We start from the raw sequence: 20,637 nt of genomic DNA, 5'->3' as shown, positions 1-20,637 counted from the left end.
CCTTTTTGTCCCAGCAGCTACCCTGTGGTGTTGCCTTACATGTCAGTCGTGTTTTGGCTGTTTCCTTATTAGGCGTAGCATACCTTTGCCCTAACTGTATGCCCTGGTCCCCGAGCACACCTGCCGCCATCAGCTCCCAGGGAGAACCTCAGCTGTGGAGATCCTTTCACAGTGCTTGGATCACTGGTGTTACTTTTTTAACCTTTGATGCTTACTACATAGTCCCATTTGTAATCTATCAACTGATGTGTGTACACAAAATCCAATTTTGGCTGTCTGCTGAGGAAGTTGGAGATGTCCCAGGAAAGGCTTAGAGATTACAGCTCCCACAAATTGGGAATCAAATGCTTTTGGGTTTATGTCTATATATATCAATATTAGCTATATGTATGTACACTGTTGATATACGTTTTATGATTATTCAACCAACATTGAATCTGGTCTGTTTTTTAAGCATTATGAAATACATTTTGTACTTTAACATTTTGTAAATTACTTTATGCAGCATCATTTAGCAAAGTCCCAAAGACAAAAACTTTTCTTAGGATTTTGGGGGAAGAGAGCCCTCAATCCTATGTAAATTCCAAGTCTTAACCTACAGAAGGCTTCCTGTCTTAACCTTCTGGCTGAATGGAATGGTCAGATCAAAAATGGTGAGCATGTGAAGCAAGGGAAAGGCAGCAGTTAAGTAAGCCTGTGCTTTGTCTTGGATGGGCAATGTATAGGTTTGCTTTAAAAGGTAATTACATCATATAGATATTTAGCTAAAAGTGAAGGATGGCTGCACTCCCATAGACAATGCAATTGAATTTATTAAGGAGAAAAATAAAACCAAAAAACACACAATGGTGTACAGGCAGGGGGAAGTAAGGTGACGTGTTTCACACGACTGGCGTGCTTTGTCAAAACCATGCAGGACACAGCTGCAAGACAGCTGGCTGTGTCTTGCATGGTTTTGACAAAGCATGCTAGTGGTGTGAAATGAGTCACCTTATTTCCCCCCTGTCTGTACACCATTGTGTGTTTTTTGCTTTTATTTGTCTCCTGAATAAATTAAATTGCATCATCTATAGTAGTGCAGCCATCCTCATTTTCTTCTACATGTTTCTGCAGCAGTGACAGGGCGTGCACTCCATGCTAGATGCTGTTTACCTGAATTGTAGCCTCCTCTACCCATCTGGAGCAGCTGAATTCATTTTTTTAGCATATAGATATTGTTCAAGTGCAAGTGCCTGGAAACAACATCTGAGCACCATGAAATCATGATAGTTGCATAAAACAATGACAACATAGAGTAATTATTTTTTGTTGCTTTATGATCAATTTTGTCCCTGAAAAAATTACCTGTGTATTGACCTTATGTTCTGGCTTTTGTAAATAATAAAGCTGGTCAGACACTTTACAATCTGTACACTCTTTTTATAATCTCCATTTGGTCTGCTAACTACATATAGCGATTCTCTATCTAAAAAAATCCATTCAATTTATAAAGATTTAGGTAGACCTTTTGCACTATGTACTGCAGCTGTAAATCAAAAATACTTCTGCCAAGATTTTAACATTTGTGCCCCCATCAATGTTTTTTGATTGATCCCCATGTTTCCAGTTTCTAATGCCACTGTTAAAAGTAACCAAAATGAATTAGAGCCAGGCACAATAATCAAAACATATTCAATAGCACATTTTGGAAGTGCTTATTGTGCTATTGGGTATTATGTTTTAATCAAAACGGTACCTTTTGATACTGATAGTAACAGCCCCAAAGAGGAAAATGCATTTAACATTTGAAATATGTCCTATTAACTTCCTAGCCTGATGTTTTTTCACTATAACTCCCCAATAAAAAAACACCAAAAATAAAAAAGAAACAGATTAAAATACATAACATCATACAATGTCAAGGCTTCACCGTTTCACTATTACAATGTTTGAATTGTATCTAATACTGATGTAATTAAAGCAATGATTCAGAAGTTTATCATATACTTCTCTCTCTAGTGTGCTGAAAATACTTGGCAGCAGAAGACGAGCAGCTGTAATCTGCCATACAATCTGTAGCCTGTTGAGCTAAATATTGGTAGCACATGCCTGTGGATGTCTCAGTATTCCTCCAGGGATGAGTAACATCAGGCTTTGACGAGCCCTGATGATGCAGCGAAAAGCTCTTCTTCAAAGTATAGGATCTGGTCTACTACAAAACAGTCATTCGACCTGGAAACAAGAGTCTCCAGATGCTGCTTCACCTCTTTCTCACTGATGTTATTTTTTCGGGCATACTTGAGATAATTATAAACCTTTTCAAATGCTCTCTCTCCCAAACTTTGCACAGCTGACCTAGAAAACATGAAGAATATGAAGCAGTAAATAAAACATACATTTCTAGCTGTAAATAAATAAAACACAGCAGCAAAATCCCTAAAAGACTTTCAGATTCTTTGACCAACCATGTATTAATCGTGTTCATATCAATTTATCATAGAGGAGGAAAATAATGTAAAAATTTAAAGGGAAGCTAAAGAGATGCAACTCCTGTAAGGTGTAAACACTTCAGATGGCCCTGTTTTGTTATTGAAGATGGTTAATAATCAATTTCATAACCTACTTAGGCCCAGGATTGGGGCCAACATGATGTAATTTTCTGCACTGCATGATGATGTCATTGTGGTGTTCCCATAAATGTTCATATGGAGATCCCAGTTGACCATACCCTCTTCTTGATGCACTGGTGGTCCAGGGAAAAATTCCAATCAGTGTTGAAACTGTGTTAAAACAATAAACCCATTATTGGACCTCCCTTTTTGAAGCACCCACCTCATGCTCACATACAGACTGGTTTGCAGGCATCTGCATGTAAGAGGCCATTTTGGTTTTTGAAACAGAAAACTTGCTCACTTGTGGCCATCTTGTTCAGAGGATGCCAGTATGCCTGGTAAGATAGATACCCCAAATTAAGGGTTTACAATAAGCAAATGCACATGAAAAAAATATATATATATATATATATATATATATATATTTACTTTAAGGCCTAAAAATAAATAAGAAACTGCCTGTAATGTTTTGTGAGTTGATGAGCAAGCAGAGCTTACAGCAGGAACTGTGATAAGCTTGGACCTCAGTATTGTGGTGGTGCTCAGTAATAGTAAGGAGAGAAGAAAAGAGATCAGGCAGTGGCATGGTTTCTTCATTATTACCATTAGGAGGATCTATTTAGCACAATGCACTGCCTTTCTACAAAGAAATGAGTGTCCAGATGTATGCATAGGGAGGCAAGGAAAGCCCATGACCTCTGAGCTAGGCAGCTAGAACAGATCAAGCCAGAGATAATAGAGCTTCCAGTGTCCTGTTGCTGCACTACACATCTCCAGGGGCATAAATATAGCCATTGGAAAGATATCTTTTAAAGTATGCATTAAAGCAATTGTTTTCCCTAGAAATGGTGCAATAAAAAATTGTATAAATGGTGCAGCCTAAATTACCAGTGCAGCTAACTGAATGAAAATCTATTTTCTGTTTCCCCTGGGAGTGTCAGAAAAAAGTATATATGCCCCAATAAAGTGTATGATGTATCTCAATGTGCATATCATTACAATTATTTGAATTTTTGAAATTGTTTACTAGATGTTAGAAGCTGCTGCAAGTACCAACATAATTCACATTTATCAGGACTAAGCTGGTAAAACTCTTGGAAATATTGTTCTGCCCAAAGCATACCTTAGGCAAATTATGTTCCTTTCCACCAAGTAACTGCAGTTACTACACCAGCCAAGAATACTTGGCAGCTGTGATTCATTTGATGAGTTACAGCAAAAAGTAAATTCAGTTTCGCTAAACCTATATACTTAAAATCAAATCATCATACAGGTAATTCTCAAAGGATGCCGGAAGGCCAGCACTAATTTTATAAATCAAAAAGAACTTCAAACCTATGAAAAGACACGATAATGCAGACAGAATTCCAGCATATTAGACCTACTGTATATTGTATTGTGAAACTCAGGTTGTTAGAGGCTTAAGACATAGCAAAGTAAATTGACTGTAGTTTAATCACTATAGAAAAATTGTCATTTCACAATGCAGTAATTGGTTTACAGAATTTTGAATGGTGGATCTTGGAACAGCATCAGCTATTCACAAGAGCAAGGAAATCATATCATACCCAGGGGTAGACCTATACCACCCAATATTCAATAGCAAAGCAGATACGTTTTTGGTACATTTAAAAGCAAAGCACTAAAAACTTAAAGTAGAACACCAATTAAATGTGTTTAGTTCTTGACAGGGCGCAAAAGGCTTAGGAGCTTTGTCAGATCTACATGCTTGCTGCCTTTGACCCTGAAGAGGTTATTTCCACCTACTTCCTATCCTTCTGACACAGCTGGAAGCAGGGGAACCTCACCAACACCGACAGCAATAGAAATATGACATAGGTCCTAACCCTTCCCTACTGTACTAGTTATAATGTGTTTATTGATGTGTTTAAAGGAGGTGCGCTAAAACAACAAAAAATATATCCAACAATGTTTGACAACATAGGAATAAAATATAATAGGTGGGAATGTGCAAAATAAAGTCCAATTTCTCTTTAAGTGTCCATGCTTGATCAAACAAATAAGTGCTCGACAACAAAGAAAAATCTCCAACTTCAGTGCAATAACGCCCACCACCAGGTGAAATTCCTCCTTACCAGACGGAAAATAAGGTGTGCACGAATTAAACAATATATTTCACTGCAAACGTGGATAAATCACTCTCCGCGTGAACCACCCAGAATGGTCTCTTACCAGAAGTGATATAAAAGAGCGCAGAGTAGCGGATTCAAAGATCCCCTTCCACTTCCTCTGTGTATATAATACACCGGGTTGCCTTTTCAGTCAGCCACTGGAAAGCAATCTGGTTCCAAGGATCTCATCAATGCTTCCTTCACCTTTGACCTATGTCTCTGTTGCCAGTTCCAGCAATGTCTCCTCGCTACTTCCTCCTCTAAGGAGGAGACATTGCTGGAACTGGCAACAGAGACATAGGTCAAAGGTGAAGGAAGCATTGATGAGATCCTTGGAACCAGATTGCTTTCCAGTGGCTGACTGAAAAGGCAACCCGGTGTATTATATACACAGAGGAAGTGGAAGGGCATCTTTGAATCCGCTACTCTGCGTTCTTTTATATCACTTCTGGTAAGAGACCATTCTGGGTGGTTCACGCGGAGAGTGATTTATCCACGTTTGCAGTGAAATATATTGTTTAATTCGTGCACACCTTATTTTCCGTCTGGTAAGGAGGAATTTCACCTGGTGGTGGGCGTTATTGCACTGAAGTTGGAGATTTTTCTTTGTTGTCGAGCACTTATTTGTTTGATCAAGCATGGACACTTAAAGAGAAATTGGACTTTATTTTGCACATTCCCACCTATTATATTTTATTCCTATGTTGTCAAACATTGTTGGATATTTTTTTTGTTGTTTTAGCGCACCTCCTTTAAACACATCATTTATACACATTCAGGCACTGAATACAGGTAGCGGCTTTAACCACAGATCACACTAACAGCGCACCCTCACAAACTCACGATATAATGTGTTTATTGTTGTCCTTGTCCCTGCTGAAGATATTCTATTTCCTTTTGGTTCTTTTGTCAAAAAACAAAATTACCGGTAGGTAAAATTTGCATAATGGGTATGCAGACAGCAGAAGGTTTTGAGATTCCCAATTATATAAAAAAAATATGTTTTTGACAAAAGTTCTTCTTTAATGCTTTTAATTATTAGGTAAGCAAGTACTGATGTGTCTGCAAAAAAATAAACTTTAGTTTCATAGTAGGTAAGGTTGAATAAAGACAATAGTCCATCCAGTTCAACCTGTGTAGGTTTATGTGTCCAGGGAGAATAGATTTTGTGCTTGTAGTCATTTCTCATAATTGAGGTCCTTCAGTCCACTTATTCATTTAGTTTCCCTTCTCTGGACTCTCTCTAGCTCCAGCACATCCTTCTTGAGGACTGTTGACCAGAATTGAAAGGAATACTCTAGATGTGGCTGAACAAGAGTTTTATAAAGTGGCAGGATTATCGTTTTATCTCTGGAGTAAATTCCCTTTTTTATGCAAGTTAATAGTCTGCTGGCTTTGCTTGCTGCAGCTTGACATTGCCTGCTATTGCTCAGGCTGTGTTCTACCAGGACCCCCAGACCTTTCTTCATCCTTGATTCCCCTAGAAGTTCTCCCCCTAGTGAGTAGTTTGTGTTTATATTTTTAGCGCCCAAGTGCATCATTTTACATTTTTCAACATTAAACCTCATTTGCCATGAAGTGCCCATCCTATTATTTTATTCAGATCTTACTGTAAAATTTCTGATTATTGCCCTGCTTATTTTTGTGTCGTCTGCAAAAACTGAGATGGAGCTATTTACACCAACCTCTATATAATTTATGAATAAGTTAAACTGAATTGGTCCCAGGACAGAGCCTTGGGGCACCCCACTTACCACTCCAGACCAGTCTGAGTACACCTTTTTTTAATCACCACCCTTTGGCACATCCCTGTAACCAGTTTTTTATCCATGAAAAAAAACCTCTATGATCCATGCCTACAGACCTCAGTTCATAGATTAAGCGTTTATGGGGAACTGTATCGAATGCTTTTGCAAAATCCAGATACAACACATCCACAGGCCTTCCCCTATCTAGATGGCAGCTCACTTCCTTGTAGAATGTCAACAGATTGGTCTGGCAGGAACAACCCTTCGTAAACTCATGCTGATTACTGCTAATGATACTTTTTTCATCAGCAAATTCTTGGATATAGTCCCTTATCATCCCCTCCAATAGTTTACATACTATTTATGTTAGGCTGATTGGCCTGTAGTTTCCAGGTATATGTCTCTGCCCTTTTTTGAATATTGGTACCACATGGGCTTTTCTCCAATGAGCTGGTACCATTCCTGTTAATATATGTCCATAAAGATAGAAATATTGGCCTGGCTATAACCTGACTAAGTTCTTTGAGGTCTCCTGGGTGTAAGCCATCCAGTCCTGGTGATTTATTTGTGTTAAGCTTTTTTAGTCTTTTCTGGACACCAGATTCTGTTAGCTACAAGGGTACACCCTGTAACGTGTTACTAACAATACAGTCATGGTAGGTATAACCCTAGTTTCCTGTGTAAAAACTGGGGAGAAGAAATAATTTACCTCAGACCTCTATCCAGTTGCCTTCTCTGTGTCATCTGTAACCATCCTCCCTTTGTCATCTTTTATGCAGCCAATGTGCTCTGACCTCACTTTTGTAATTTTAATATATCTAAAACAAATGTTGGGATTTTTTTTTACTATCCTCTATGGATCTGTTTTAGCCACCCTGATTGCGTTCTTATACTTCTTATTGCATTAATTACAGTGTTGAAATGCTGACAATGACTCGTCTCCTTTATATTTTTTAAAGACCATTTTTTTCTCTTTAATAAGACTTTTTACATTACAGTTTAGCCATCCAGGTTTAACCTTCGCTCTTCTATATTTATTGCCCATTGAAATGCACTGTGTGATACCTTTTGTAGATCCTCCTCGTGTAACAGCAACTCCAGTTCTTGCATTTTGTTAGCTAGGCTCCTGGCATTTGTGTATACACCTCTCAGTATTGTATGGGTGCATATTATTTTCTCCTTATGTTTTTTAAGGCTTCGTTTTTTATTTGTCAACTCATTCACCCTAGGGTTAGATGTTATGGATATATTATCACTGCAGAGACCAGGTTGGTCAGGACAGGTCGGACAATAATAACGGGTGTCACGCCTAAATCCGCGCCTGCTACAGACACGACATCTTCTTTGGGGGCATCTTTGGGTAGGGGTACTCGGGAGGATGTGAAAAATGCCTCTCATGCAGCCAGCTCACTGCATCTGGAAGGGGAAGTTGGGCAGGAATACCTCCTGGGTACAAGTAGGCATTGATGATCTCTTCCTGCAATTATCGGAAGGATCCGGTTCATCCTGACGCCCTGTATAGTACAAAGGCCCAGGTGTGTTTTTGCAGCTGGCGTTTTTTTGGGCATTTTTTTGGGGTCTTTGGAGGCAGGCAAAACATCTGAACTTCTGTGTAGGGGTATATACACCCATGTATGTATATATACACATACACATATAGGTGTGAAAATAGCAGAAATCTATGCTTGCGCTAATTCACACTAATATGGCTCCGCTCCTATAACACCTATATGTGTGTATGTGTATAAATACATACAAGTGTGTGTGTGTATATATATATATATATATAACCCTATACAGAAGTTCAGATCTTTAGCCTCCCTCCAAAGACCCCCAAAAAATGCCCAAAAAAACCGCCTGCAAGAACACACCTGGGCATTTTTTTTTTTTTGGCGCAGGCATTTTTTTGGGCATTTTTTTTGAGTCTTTGGAGGCAGGCAAAACATCTGAACTTCTGTATAGGGTTATATATCAGTGGGTATGAAAAGTATTCAGACCCCCTTAAATTTTTCACTCTTTGTTATATTGCAGCCATTTGCTAAAATCATTTAGGTTCATTCTTCTTCCTCATGAATGTACACATAGCACCCCATACTGACAGAAAAACACAGAATTGTTGACATTGTTGCAGATTTATTAAAAAAGAAAAACTGAAATATCACATGGTCCTAAGTATTCAGACCCTTTGCTCAGTATTTAGTAGAAGCCCCCTTTTGATCTAATACAGTCAGGAGTCTTTTTGGGAAAGATGCAACAAGTCTTTCACACCTGGATTTGGGGATCCTCTGCCATTCCTCCAGAGATGCTCAATTGGGTTTAAGTCAGGGCTCTGGCTGGGCCATTCAAGAACAGTCACGGAGTTGTTGTGAAGCCACTCCTTCGTTATTTTAGCTGTGTGCTTAGGGTCATTGTCTTGTTGGAAGGTAAACCTTCGGCCCAGTCTGAGGTCCAGAGCACTCTGGATTGCAACCAGTCGTCCTGTCCCTGCAGCTGAAAAACACCCCCACAGCATGATGCTGCCACCACCATGCTGCACTGTTGGGACTGTATTGGACAGGTGATGAGCAGTGCCTGGTTTTCTCCACACATACCGCTTAGAATTGAGGCCAAAAAGTTCTATTTTGGTCTCATCAGACCAGAGAATCTTATTTCTCACCATCTTGGAGTCCTTCAGGTGTTTTTTTAGCAAACTCCATGCAGGCTTTCATGTGTCTTACACTGAGGAGAGGCTTCCGTCGGGCCACTCTGCCATAAAGCCCCGACTGGTGTAGGGCTGCAGTGATGGTTGACTTTCTACAACTTTCTCCCATCTCCTGACTGCATCTCTGGAGCTCAGCCACAGTGATCTTTGGGTTCTTCTTTACCTCTCTCACCAAGGCTCTTCTCCCCCGATAGCTCAGTTGGACAGCCAGCTCTAGGAAGGGTTCTGGTTGTCCCAAACGTCTTCCATTTGAGGATTATGGAGGCCACTGTGCTCTTAGGAACCTTAAGTGCAGCAGGAATCTTTTTGTAACCTTGGCCAGATCTGTGCCTTGCCACAATTCTGTCTCTGAGCTCTTCAGGCAGTTCCTTTGACCTCATGATTCTCATTTGCTCTGACATGCATTGTGATCTGGAAGGTCTTATATAGACAGGTGTGTGGCTTTCCTAATCAAGTCCAATCAGTATAATCAAACACAGCTGGACTCAAATGAAGGTGTAGAACCATCTCAAGGATGATCAGAAGAAATGGAAAGCACCTGAGTTAAATATATGAGTGTCACAGCAAAGGGTCTGAATACTTAGGACCATGTGATATTTCAGTTTTTCTTTTTTAATAAATCTGCAACAATGTCAACAATTCTGTGTTTTTCCGTCAATATGGGGAGCTGTGTGTACATTCATGAGGAAGAAGAATGAACTTAAATGATTTTAGCAAATGGCTGCAATATAACAAAGAGTGAAAAATTTAAGGGGGTCTGAATACTTTTCGTACCCACTGTATACACACACACTTGTATATATTTATACACATACACACATATAGGTGTTATAGGAGCGGAGCCATATGCCTGTTAATTATTTAATTAGTGCAAGCATATGTTTCTGCTACTTTCACACCTATATATGTGTATGTGTATATATACAGACATGGGTGTATGTATATATACACCTACACAGATGTTCAGATGTCATGCCTGACTCCAAACATCTCCTCAAAAAAGCCCTATAAATGCCTGCAGCAAAAAGAATGCTCACAGGTGAGAAGCCATATTAGTAAACTGAATGTGACACAAGAGAAACAATCTTTTCTGTATAGCGGTCTGTCACGGGGTAACGTGGCAGAGCCTGACGTAAGAGGAGTGGCTTACCGGGTAACTGGCGTGGCACAGGTTCACCAGAGGCGCGGAGTCTAAGTGTAAGCCGGTCTTCACCAGGGCCCCAGAAGGTGGGGATGGATTTGGCTGCTTGCTAACACCAGGTCGCGGCCCCCCGGATTCCCTGGGAGAGCCAGGAACAGATCCAGGACCAATAGCCGGTAGCAGGTAAACAGATCAGGACGAGACAGGAGGATAGTCAGGACAAGCCAAGATCAGGGCGGGCAGCAGGTAATCAGAATCCAAAGAAAAGCCGGGTCAGGTAAACAGGAAAAGCAGATATAACAGGCACAGGATACAGGAGAGCTGAAGACAACACAGCAAAGTGCAGTGCTGCTGGGCTGTTTAAATAAGGCAGCCTGTTTGCCAATTACAGCAATTAGTCTGCTCTAGGTTAACCCTTTAGGAGACTCATGACAGCACATCAGTGTGCTCAGGAAGCATTCCTAACAGCGCCTGCGCAGGGTATTGAGTCTCTGACATTGCCCCCCCCCTTAAGGGCAACCTCCGGGTGCCCAAAAGGTTCCTTTTGTGGGGATGGTTGCGGAAGAAATTCCGGATTAAGTCCTGGGCATGGAAATTCTGTACCGGTTCCCAGGAATTTTCTTCGGGGCCGTAGCCCCTCCACTTAACCAGGTATTGTAGCTGGTTCCTCCGCCTTCTGCAGTCTAGGATGGCCTCCACCTCAAATTCTTCGTCCCCGTTGATGGTGACAGGAGCAGGTGGTTCTGAACTTCTACCAGGAAAGGAGTCAGGTACTGCAGGTTTCAAGAGTGAAACATGGAAGACTGGATGGATCTTGAGGGAATCGGGAAGCGTCAATTCGTAAGATACCTCATTTAATTTTCTCCTCACAGGGAATGGGCCAATAAACTTGGGTGCCAGTTTTTTGGAAGGGCATGCTAATCGGAGATTGGTGGTGGCTAACCATACCAGGTTGCCGGGCTGGAGAACCAACTCGCCTCTCCTTCTTTTGTCAAAGAACTCTTTATTGGAGGTCTGAGCCTTGGTCATGGCATCCTGTAAGATTTTGTTGTTCTCCTTAAGGAACTCCAAGATATCCCGGACTGCTGGCACTGTAGATTCAGGAATAAAGCAGGGCAAGAAAGATGGGTGAAACCCGTAGTTGGCATAGAATGGGGACTGACCTGTAGCCGAGTGTTTGGCGTTATTGTATGCGAACTCTGCTGATGGAAGTAGCGAGACCCAGTTATCTTGAACAAAGGTGGTGAAGCATCGGATATATTGCTCGAGGGTCTGGTTGGTCCTCTCAGTCTGCCCGTTAGTCTGGGGATGGTATGCGGAGGACATTGACAGCTTGATTTTCAGTGAATCACATAACGCTCTCCAGAAGCGAGAAGTAAATTGGACACCTCTATCCGACACAATGTTCATTGGGACCCCGTGAAGTCTTACAATTTCTCTGATGAAGACCTGTGCCGTCTCAAGCGTGGAGGGTGTACCTCTTAGTGGTATGAAGTGAGCCATTTTCGACAGACGGTCTACTACCACGAAGATTGCAGAATAACCGTCTGATGGAGGAAGTTCCACAATGAAATCCATGGCAATCATCTTCCATGGTCTGTCAGGGACTGGTAGTGGTCTGAGCAGGCCCCATGCCTTATTTCGGGTTGCCTTGCTTCGTGTGCAAACAGTACAGGAGGAAACATATTGTTTACAACACTTCTCCAAGTCGGGCCACCAGAACGTGCGCTGCACAAGATCCAGGGTCTTATGGATCCCGAAGTGACCAGCCATCGGGTGGTCATGACACAGTCCTAGGATGGACACACGAGCACTTTCTGGAACGAAAATTTGATCCCCTCTCCATAGCAGTCCATTTCTGGGTACCAGTATAGTTCCAGCAGGATGGGGAGCATTTACTGTGGCTTGTCTCAGAGCGGTAAGAAGGTCAGACTGTAATAGCAGAAAGTTACCTTGGGTTAAGATGGTGTCAGGTACAATGGTTTCTTTAGAACTGTCGTACATTCGAGAGAGAGCATCGGGTTTCGTATTCTTGGAACCCGGTCGGTACGTTATATGGAACGTAAATCTGGAAAAAAAAAGTGCCCATCTTGCTTGGCGAGGTCTCAGGCGTTTGGCCGTCCTCAAATACTCCAGGTTTTTATGATCCGTGTAGATGAGTATGGGATGTGCCGCCCCTTCCAATAGATACCTCCACTCCTCCAGGGCGGTCTTGATGGCAAGGAGCTCCCGATCCCCTACATCATAGTTCCTCTCCGCAGGAGAAAGCTTACGGGAGAAGAAAGCTACCGGATGAATCAGGTCCTTGAGACCTTGACGCTGGGAGATGACTGCTCCTACTGCGATTTCCGAGGCGTCAACTTCAAGGATGTAAGGCAGGGCGGGATCCGGGTGGCTGAGGATAGGAGCAGAAGTAAACAGCTCCTTCAGGGCTGTAAATGCGACTTGCGCCTCGGGAGACCAGTGGAAGCGGGTACCTTGTTTGGTGAGCAGGGTAATAGGGGCGATGATGGAAGAGAACACCTTGATAAATTTCCTGTAGAAATTTGCGAATCCTATAAAACGCTGAATCCCCTTTTTATCCACCGGTGCGGGCCAATCCAGGATGGCGGAGACCTTCTGAGGGTCCATTTTGACCCCTTCAGAGGAGATTATTAACCCGAGGAATTGGATACTCTGCTGTTCAAATTCGCATTTCTCGGGTTTTGCGTAGAGCCTGTGTAGCCGGAGTCGGTGGAGTACCTTTTTAACGTGTTCTCGGTGCTGGGCCAGGGAGGAAGAGAAGACCAAGATATCGTCCAGGTAGACAATAACAAAGATGTCCAGATAGTCTCTGAAGATGTCGTTGACGAAGTGCTGGAAGGTGGCCGGGGCATTGCAGAGCCCGAAAGGCATCACCAAATATTCATAATGCCCGAATCGGGTGCGGAATGCTGTCTTCCATTCATCCCCCTCCCTAATACGGACCAAATTGTAGGCTCCCCGTAGGTCCAGTTTGGTGAATACAGAGGCGGTTCTTAGTCTCTGGAAAAGTTCAGGAATCAAGGGTAGGGGGTACCGGTTTTTGACCGTAATTTTATTTAACTCACGGTAGTCCACACATGGCCGAAGTGAATGGTCTTTTTTCTCCACAAAAAAGATCCCAGCTCCTGCCGGAGAAGTAGAGGGTCGGATGAATCCCTTCTCTAGATTCTCCGTCACATAGTCTTTAAGGGTACCCAATTCTCGTTCCGATAAAGGAAAGATACGTCCGAAAGGGATCTCGGCCCCCGGAAGCAATTCAATTGGACAATCATAGGGGCGGTGGGGGGGTAAGGTCTCAGCCCCCTGTTTACTGAAGACATCCAAGTATTCGTGATAAGATACTGGGACAGAGGAACGTATCTCCTTATCAGCGTCCATACAGAGTAGGGTGCTAGGAGCACTATGGCGTACTGGCAGGCAATGATTCTGGCAGTAAGGGGACTGGAACTTGACGTCTCCAGAAGTCCAATTAATCTGCGGGTTGTGCGCCTGCAACCAGGGTAACCCCAGAATAACGGGAAACAAGGGAGAAGAGATGGCATCCAGGCATAACAACTCCTTGTGCCCTTCGAGAGTGGCCACAGGCAATGGAGGGGTTTCTTGGGTAACTGGCCCAGACTTGATGTGGGACCCATCTGCTAGGAAGATGGAGAGTCCCTGCGACTTGGGTCGAAGTGGGATGCGTTGATGGGCAGCAAAGGTAAGATCAATGAAGCAGCTGCATGCCCCGGAATCAATAATAGCGGTGACCGGGATCGGGCCTTCTGGGAGCTGAAATGAGATAGAGAGAGCCAGGTGAGTGGTATTGTTGACAGAGACTGGATAACTTGAGGGGGATATAGAAAGACGCTTACGCATCTTTGCTGGGCATGAGCGTACAAAGTGTCCGGCCTCTCCGCAGTACAGGCACAGGTTGTTCTGACATCGTCGTGAGCGTTCTTCTGTTGATAAGGAAGGACGCATAAGCCCAAGTTGCATCGGCTCCGACGTATCCGATTCAGAAATAAGCGGAGCAGTGTTGCTGGAACGGGCACCAGAGGAGAAGGTGTGGACGGGATTAGGAACCTGTGGCAACATCCAGACTGGGCGGGTCTGCTGCGTGGACCTCTCTGCTCTACGTTCACGGAGCCGGCGGTCTATCTGTATGGCCAGGGTGATTAATGCCTCCAAGGTCTCGGGTATACCCACTCGGGCCAGTTCATCTTTCAAGTTTTCTGAAAGACCCAAGCGGAACTGATGTCGCAAGGCTGCGTCGTTCCAGTGAGTGTCCGTACTCCAATGCCTGAAGTCAGTGACGTAATCCTCTACGGCTCTACGGCCCTGTTGAAGTGAAGTAAGCGCGGTTTCTGCGGTAGCAGTGCGCTGCGGGTCTTCGTATAACTGCGCCATTGCGTTAAAGAAAGTCGTCATGGAGTCCAGCTGGTCATTGCGCTCTTCAAGCAGGCGGTGAGCCCAGGACTGAGGTTCACCTTGAAGCAGGGATATGATGAACCCCACTTTGGTTGCTTCCAAGGAGAAGGTTCGGGGTTGCAGGGAGAAGTACAGCTCGCAGGCATTGCGGAAGGCTCTAAACTTGCTCCGATCCCCAGAAAACCTTTCCGGCGTAGGGACCCTTGGCTCAGGAGGCAGCATCACCACGGTCGGACCGGAGGGAGCCATGGAAGCAGCAGAAACTGTAGGATCCGTGGAGGGGGTCAGGGACTGAACACGCCCCTCCAGCTGGGTATAGCCCTCTTGCAGGGACTTAACGGCTTGGGTAAGGGCCGCAAGGTGCTGGCAGATGTCATCCATAGGAGAGGCTCCTCTAGCAGGCTCAGTCTTGGCTGTGTTGTACTGTCACGGGGTAACGTGGCAGAGCCTGACGTAAGAGGAGTGGCTTACCGGGTAACTGGCGTGGCACAGGTTCACCAGAGGCGCGGAGTCTAAGTGTAAGCCGGTCTTCACCAGGGCCCCAGAAGGTGGGGATGGATTTGGCTGCTTGCTAACACCAGGTCGCGGCCCCCCGGATTCCCTGGGAGAGCCAGGAACAGATCCAGGACCAACAGCCGGTAGCAGGTAAACAGATCAGGACGAGACAGGAGGATAGTCAGGACAAGCCAAGATCAGGGCGGGCAGCAGGTAATCAGAATCCAAAGAAAAGCCGGGTCAGGTAAACAGGAACAGCAGATATAACAGGCACAGGATACAGGAGAGCTGAAGACAACACAGCAAAGTGCAGTGCTGCTGGGCTGTTTAAATAAGGCAGCCTGTTTGCCAATTACAGCAATTAGTCTGCTCTAGGTTAACCCTTTAGGAGACTCATGACAGCACATCAGTGTGCTCAGGAAGCATTCCTAACAGCGCCTGCGCAGGGTATTGAGTCTCTGACACGGTCACCCTGATATGGAAGGGTTTTGTCACCCTGCCATAGCAGTCACAGTCAGTTAACCCTACACTACACTACGGTCCCCTTACACTTAACACTTTCCCTACAGAAACTGAATAATTAAAGCTAATTAAACTATAGTGGAAAATAGCACCCTAACTACACTAGATATCCCTTTCCTCACACTAAAAATTGCTAAATGACACTTTGTAACAGAAGTCACAGAACTGCTTCCACTCTCTTCCATGTCCCTGTATAACAATGCTAGGAATTTGGCATTGTTATGGAATTTGGGGGCTATCTTATATACTGGGGGGGCGTATTCACTAATGATTGGCCTCTGGACCCCCTAGTCACCCCAATCACATTCCTAGAATTCTCCTGCCCCCTCAATTGGCTTTTACTGATGGTTCTGGTCCAATCACAGGCTTTTAAAGCCCATTTCCTGAACCATTGCATTTTGGTCGGTTTTGGTTGCCGAATCCCGAACTTTTTCAGCAAAAAGTTCTAAATTCGGCCAAACCTCGAACAGCCAATGTTCGGGTCGAACCGATGGCCGACCCGAACCGTTCGATCAACCCTATTGCCAATCAGGATATGCCAGTGCATCAGGAAGGGCACTATGGGCTCTACGGGCCTGTCTATGAATATGCGGTGGCTGCAGGGCACTACTTGTGCTAGCCACCGCACCAGATTCAACTGCACTTATGGGACCACGTCACCAAGTGTTACTGCAGTGCTGGTTGTACTAGGTCCAGGGTGTACTAGGCCGCTGGTGCTCGCCAGGCCACCGGAAGGCTGAGAGGCACTAGTACCGACACTAGTACCGACACTCTGCTCCATACAAGCACGCTGCGATCTCTGCACCTCAGCAACTCCAGAATGGGGTCGGGTACGCCTGGTTCTAACAGGGACCCATCCGTCGTCAGAGCTGTCTGTCAGGGAGCTGCTGCTCTCTTCAGGTTCATATACAGACCCTGATTCTGCCAGTGAGGCTTCCCCATTGCTCTCATCTGATATGGTCAGTATACTGTAAGCTTCTGCACTACTGTACCACAGTTTGGTAATTTTAGCAACTAAATTTACCGGTACAGTAGTGTGACTCACAGGTAAAAAAAGCACCTGGTTGTCAAGGACTATTTCAACCGCTACCAAAAAAACTGCTAATGCTAGCAGGGATCAGGCCTGACTCTGCTAACACAGTGGTTTTGTGTGTTTTGTGTTTTTTTGTAAGTGACAGTAATCTATTGATTACTACACTTGCCGGGGTGGGGTGGGGTGGAGTGGGTGGAGGGGCTAAACGCAGGTGCTGGCAGAAATCAGTGGTGACCATGCAAACATCATGTTTGGGGAACCCTAAACTATTGGGGACGCTAGTATAGTTCTGATCAGATCAGATATTGATCTGTTCAAACACTATACTAATAATGGAGGTGTATTTGTGTGTATGTATGTGTATGTGGTAATCAAGGGATTATTTCTAACTATGCACCGAGGATCTTAGACTGACGCTAACACTAACTAATGTCACCTGTGACACTAATAATAGTGATCAGAAAAAAAACTGTACACTATAAAAGTGACACTGTGACAGGGCAATGAAGGGGTTAACTGGGGGCGATCAGGGGGGATCAGGAGGTTTCTCTTTATTGGGGGGGGGGTGGCGGGGACCCTAAACCTACTTGGGACAGAAATTTACTCGCTAGCGCTAACTGAAGTTACAATCACACTATCACAGATATACAAAAAAACACTATATTACCTGTGTATAGTGTGCAATGTGACAGGGGGGGAAGGGGTTAACTTGGGGTGATCAGGGGGTTAAATCTTCATTAAGGGGGTGGCGGGTATCCTAACCCTAAAAGGAATGGCTGCAAGCACTAAACCTGGTCACAAGTCACACTGATACAGGTATATAGGAAACTGCTATATACTGTATGCAGTGTGTGTTGTGACAGGGGTGTAGGTGTTAACTGGGAGTGATCAGGGGGTTAAATCTTTATTGGGGGGTGGGAACCCTAAACCTCCTTGGAACATAAATGAACTCGCTAGCGCTAACTCAAGTCACAATCACACTAATACAAAATACAGTAAACCACTATATTACCTGTATACTAGTGTGCAATGTGACAGGGGGAAAGGGTTAACTGGGGGTGATCAGGGGGGGATCAGGGGGATCAGGGGGTTAAATCTTTATTGGGGAGGTGTCGGTTATCCTAAGTATAAAAGGAAGGGCCGCAAGCGCTAAACCTGGTCACAAGTCACACTTATACGGGTATATAGGAAAATGCTATATACTGTATACAGTGTGTGTTGTGAAAGGGGGTGTAGGTGTTCACTGGGGGGGCGATCGGGGGTTAAATGTGCCTATCTACGTGTGTGTGGGTGTGCTGGTGCAGTACTCACAGTTTAGATCCGCTCTCTTCTCTCGATGAATCCAAAAAGGATTTGGGGAGGGGAGAGCGGGTCTTTTCTGTGCCTGTGTTTACATGACAAAGGCACAGGTCAGTATCTGATTGGGCAGGACCGATCAACAGGTCCAGGCCAAAAATCATTGGCCTGGACCTGATGACTGATCGGTTCTGAACCCAATCAGATGATCAGCGGGGCCGGGGGCGCGCGGGAGTGCGCCCCAGAGCGACGGGAGCGAGCGATGTACTGATACGTCGCTTTGCCTGTAGGGGGCTGACTGCCGCAGTATATAGTCGTGCGGCGGTCGGCAAGTGGTTGAATTAAAAGGAATAGAAAATCTTAGCAAAGGGAATACAAAAAGAAACTGAATTTGACCAAGATTCTACCTCTGAATCTCCCTGATGAAGCCCCGGGTATCAGTAAGAACCTGACAGGGGTTTTAATCCTTCCCCACCCTTTCAAAAAAAAAAAAAAAAAAAGTTTTAGTTGTATGTACTTTAAATGTTCAAAAATTACATAAGAAGCAAATTTAAATATGCAACACATTTAAAATATTATTCTTTAATAACTCATATAGTTTATTGACAAAACAAAAAATGTTTAGAAAACACATAATCATTTCCCTTTGAGTTAAAAAACAACACTTGTGATCTTTTTACTAAAAAAAAAAAAAAAAAGAACAGTTGCTATAATATGTTTTCCTTTAAAGTCACTTTCAAAGCTAGTAATTAAGCTATGACCTCAAAGGAAAATGTTTAATATGCACACAGAAATTACAATTCTGACAGTTAATCAGTGCCAAGAGACACACAGGCTTATAGGCAGCCAACATCGAAGCAGGTGTTATGGGTATGAACAGCTGCCATTTTGGTGGTAGCTATCAAGGGATATTTAGGCTGGAAGGACCTTGTTCATATGAACCAAAAAGGATATGCCAGAGCTCAAAAGCTGTAGGACTATTCACAAATAATCCCTCTTTTATGTAATCTTTTTTGTGGTTTGTGTACAGTGTGGTTTAACTGTTTGTTAGTGCTCATTTATAGTTACCATATTGAAATTTCATTACAAATATGTTACAATTTCTCAATACATATTACTGTGCAAATATTTTAGGCAGATGTGAAAAAATGCTCTAAATTAAGAATGCTTTCAGAAATAGAAGTGTTAATAGTTTATTTTTTATCAAATAACAAAACGTAAATAAAATGAACATAATAAAAATCCAAAACAAATTAATATTTGGTGTGACCCTCTTTGCCTTCAAAATGGCGTCAATTCTTCTAGGTATACTTGCACACAGTTTTTGAAGGCACTAGGCAGATAGGCAGTATGCAGATAGATCATTCCAAACATCTTGGAGAACCAACCACAGATCTTCTCTACATGATGTAGGCTGCCTCAAATCCTTCTGTCTTTTCATGAAATCCCCGACAGACTCCATGATGTTGAGATCAGCACTCTGTGGGGGCCAAACTTTCACTTCCAGGACTTCTTGTTCTTCTTTATGCTGAAAATAGTTGCTAATGACATTGGTTGTATGTTTGGGGTTGTTGTTCTGTTGCAGAAAAAAATATGGGGCCAATTACATGCCTCCCTGATGGTATGTAGAAAGATGATCCGCACACCAGTAGTTGCTCTTAAAAAATCTTGATCTTAATTCAGGAACCACAGAACACAACAGCTGATATGATCAGTTGACGCATTTCAACCTATAGGGCCTTAGTCATAACTATATTTAGATCCCTGATGGTATGGCATAATGAATAAATATGTTCCTGTATTTGTCCGCATTGTGGACACCATTGATCCTGACCAAATCTCCAACTTAATTTGCAGAAAAGCAGCTGCAAACTTGCAAGGTACTTCCATAATGCTTTACTTTTGCCCGCAGACACTAATTATTGTACTGCTCTCCAGCCCTATGCAAACAAACTGCCTCGTGCTACATCCAGATATTTAACATTTTGATTCATCAGTCCAGAGCACCTGCTGCATTTTTCTGCACACCAGTTCCTATGTTTTTATGCATAGTTGAGTCACCTAGCCTTGTTTCCATGTCAGAGTATGAATTTTTGGCCACAATTCTTCCATGAAGACCACTTCTGGACAGACTTTTCTAGACAGTAGATGGGAGTACCTGGGTTCCACTGTTTTCTGCCTGTTCTGTGCTGATGGCACTGCTGGACATCTTCTGATGTTGAAGAGAAGTAAGCATGATGTGTCCTTTATCTGCTTCATTGTTTATACAGTCCTCAATGTTGCCTGCTTCTTTGTGCTGGAACACATACCCCAGTCTGCTTTGAAATATTTGTCTGAAAGAGACCTTGCTGATGCAGCATAACTACCTTGTGTCTTGTTGCTGTGCTCAGCCTTGCCACGGTGTATGACCTGTGACGTGAAACTCTCTTCCACAACCTCACCTAAGTTACAGAATTTGGCTGTTCCTCACCTAGTTTTAGGCCTCCTACACAGCTGGTTCAGTTTCAAATAATGAGATGTATCAATCTACACATGAAATTGATG

At 43.5% G+C, this 20,637-nt stretch overlaps 1 protein-coding gene across 1 annotated transcript in view; it reads right to left on the bottom strand.

The window, feature by feature from the left end:
* Positions 1-1,882: 1,882 nt before the first annotated feature.
* NEK11 (NIMA related kinase 11) overlaps positions 1,883-20,637 on the bottom strand; it is a 385,800-nt gene continuing 367,045 nt past the window's right edge. The window contains exon 15 of the mRNA XM_082258375.1: positions 1,883-2,334. Within this exon, the coding sequence (XP_082114501.1) occupies positions 2,127-2,334 (208 nt within the window). The 3' untranslated portion in view covers positions 1,883-2,126. The remainder of the gene's footprint in view (positions 2,335-20,637) is intronic.

The sequence above is a fragment of the Pelophylax lessonae genome (genome assembly GCF_965119305.1).
Source record: "Pelophylax lessonae genome assembly, chromosome: 5".
Taxonomy (NCBI): domain Eukaryota; kingdom Metazoa; phylum Chordata; class Amphibia; order Anura; family Ranidae; genus Pelophylax; species Pelophylax lessonae.
The sequence above is the reverse complement of the archived record's forward strand: the minus strand, read 5'-3'. Positions and strand labels throughout refer to the sequence as shown.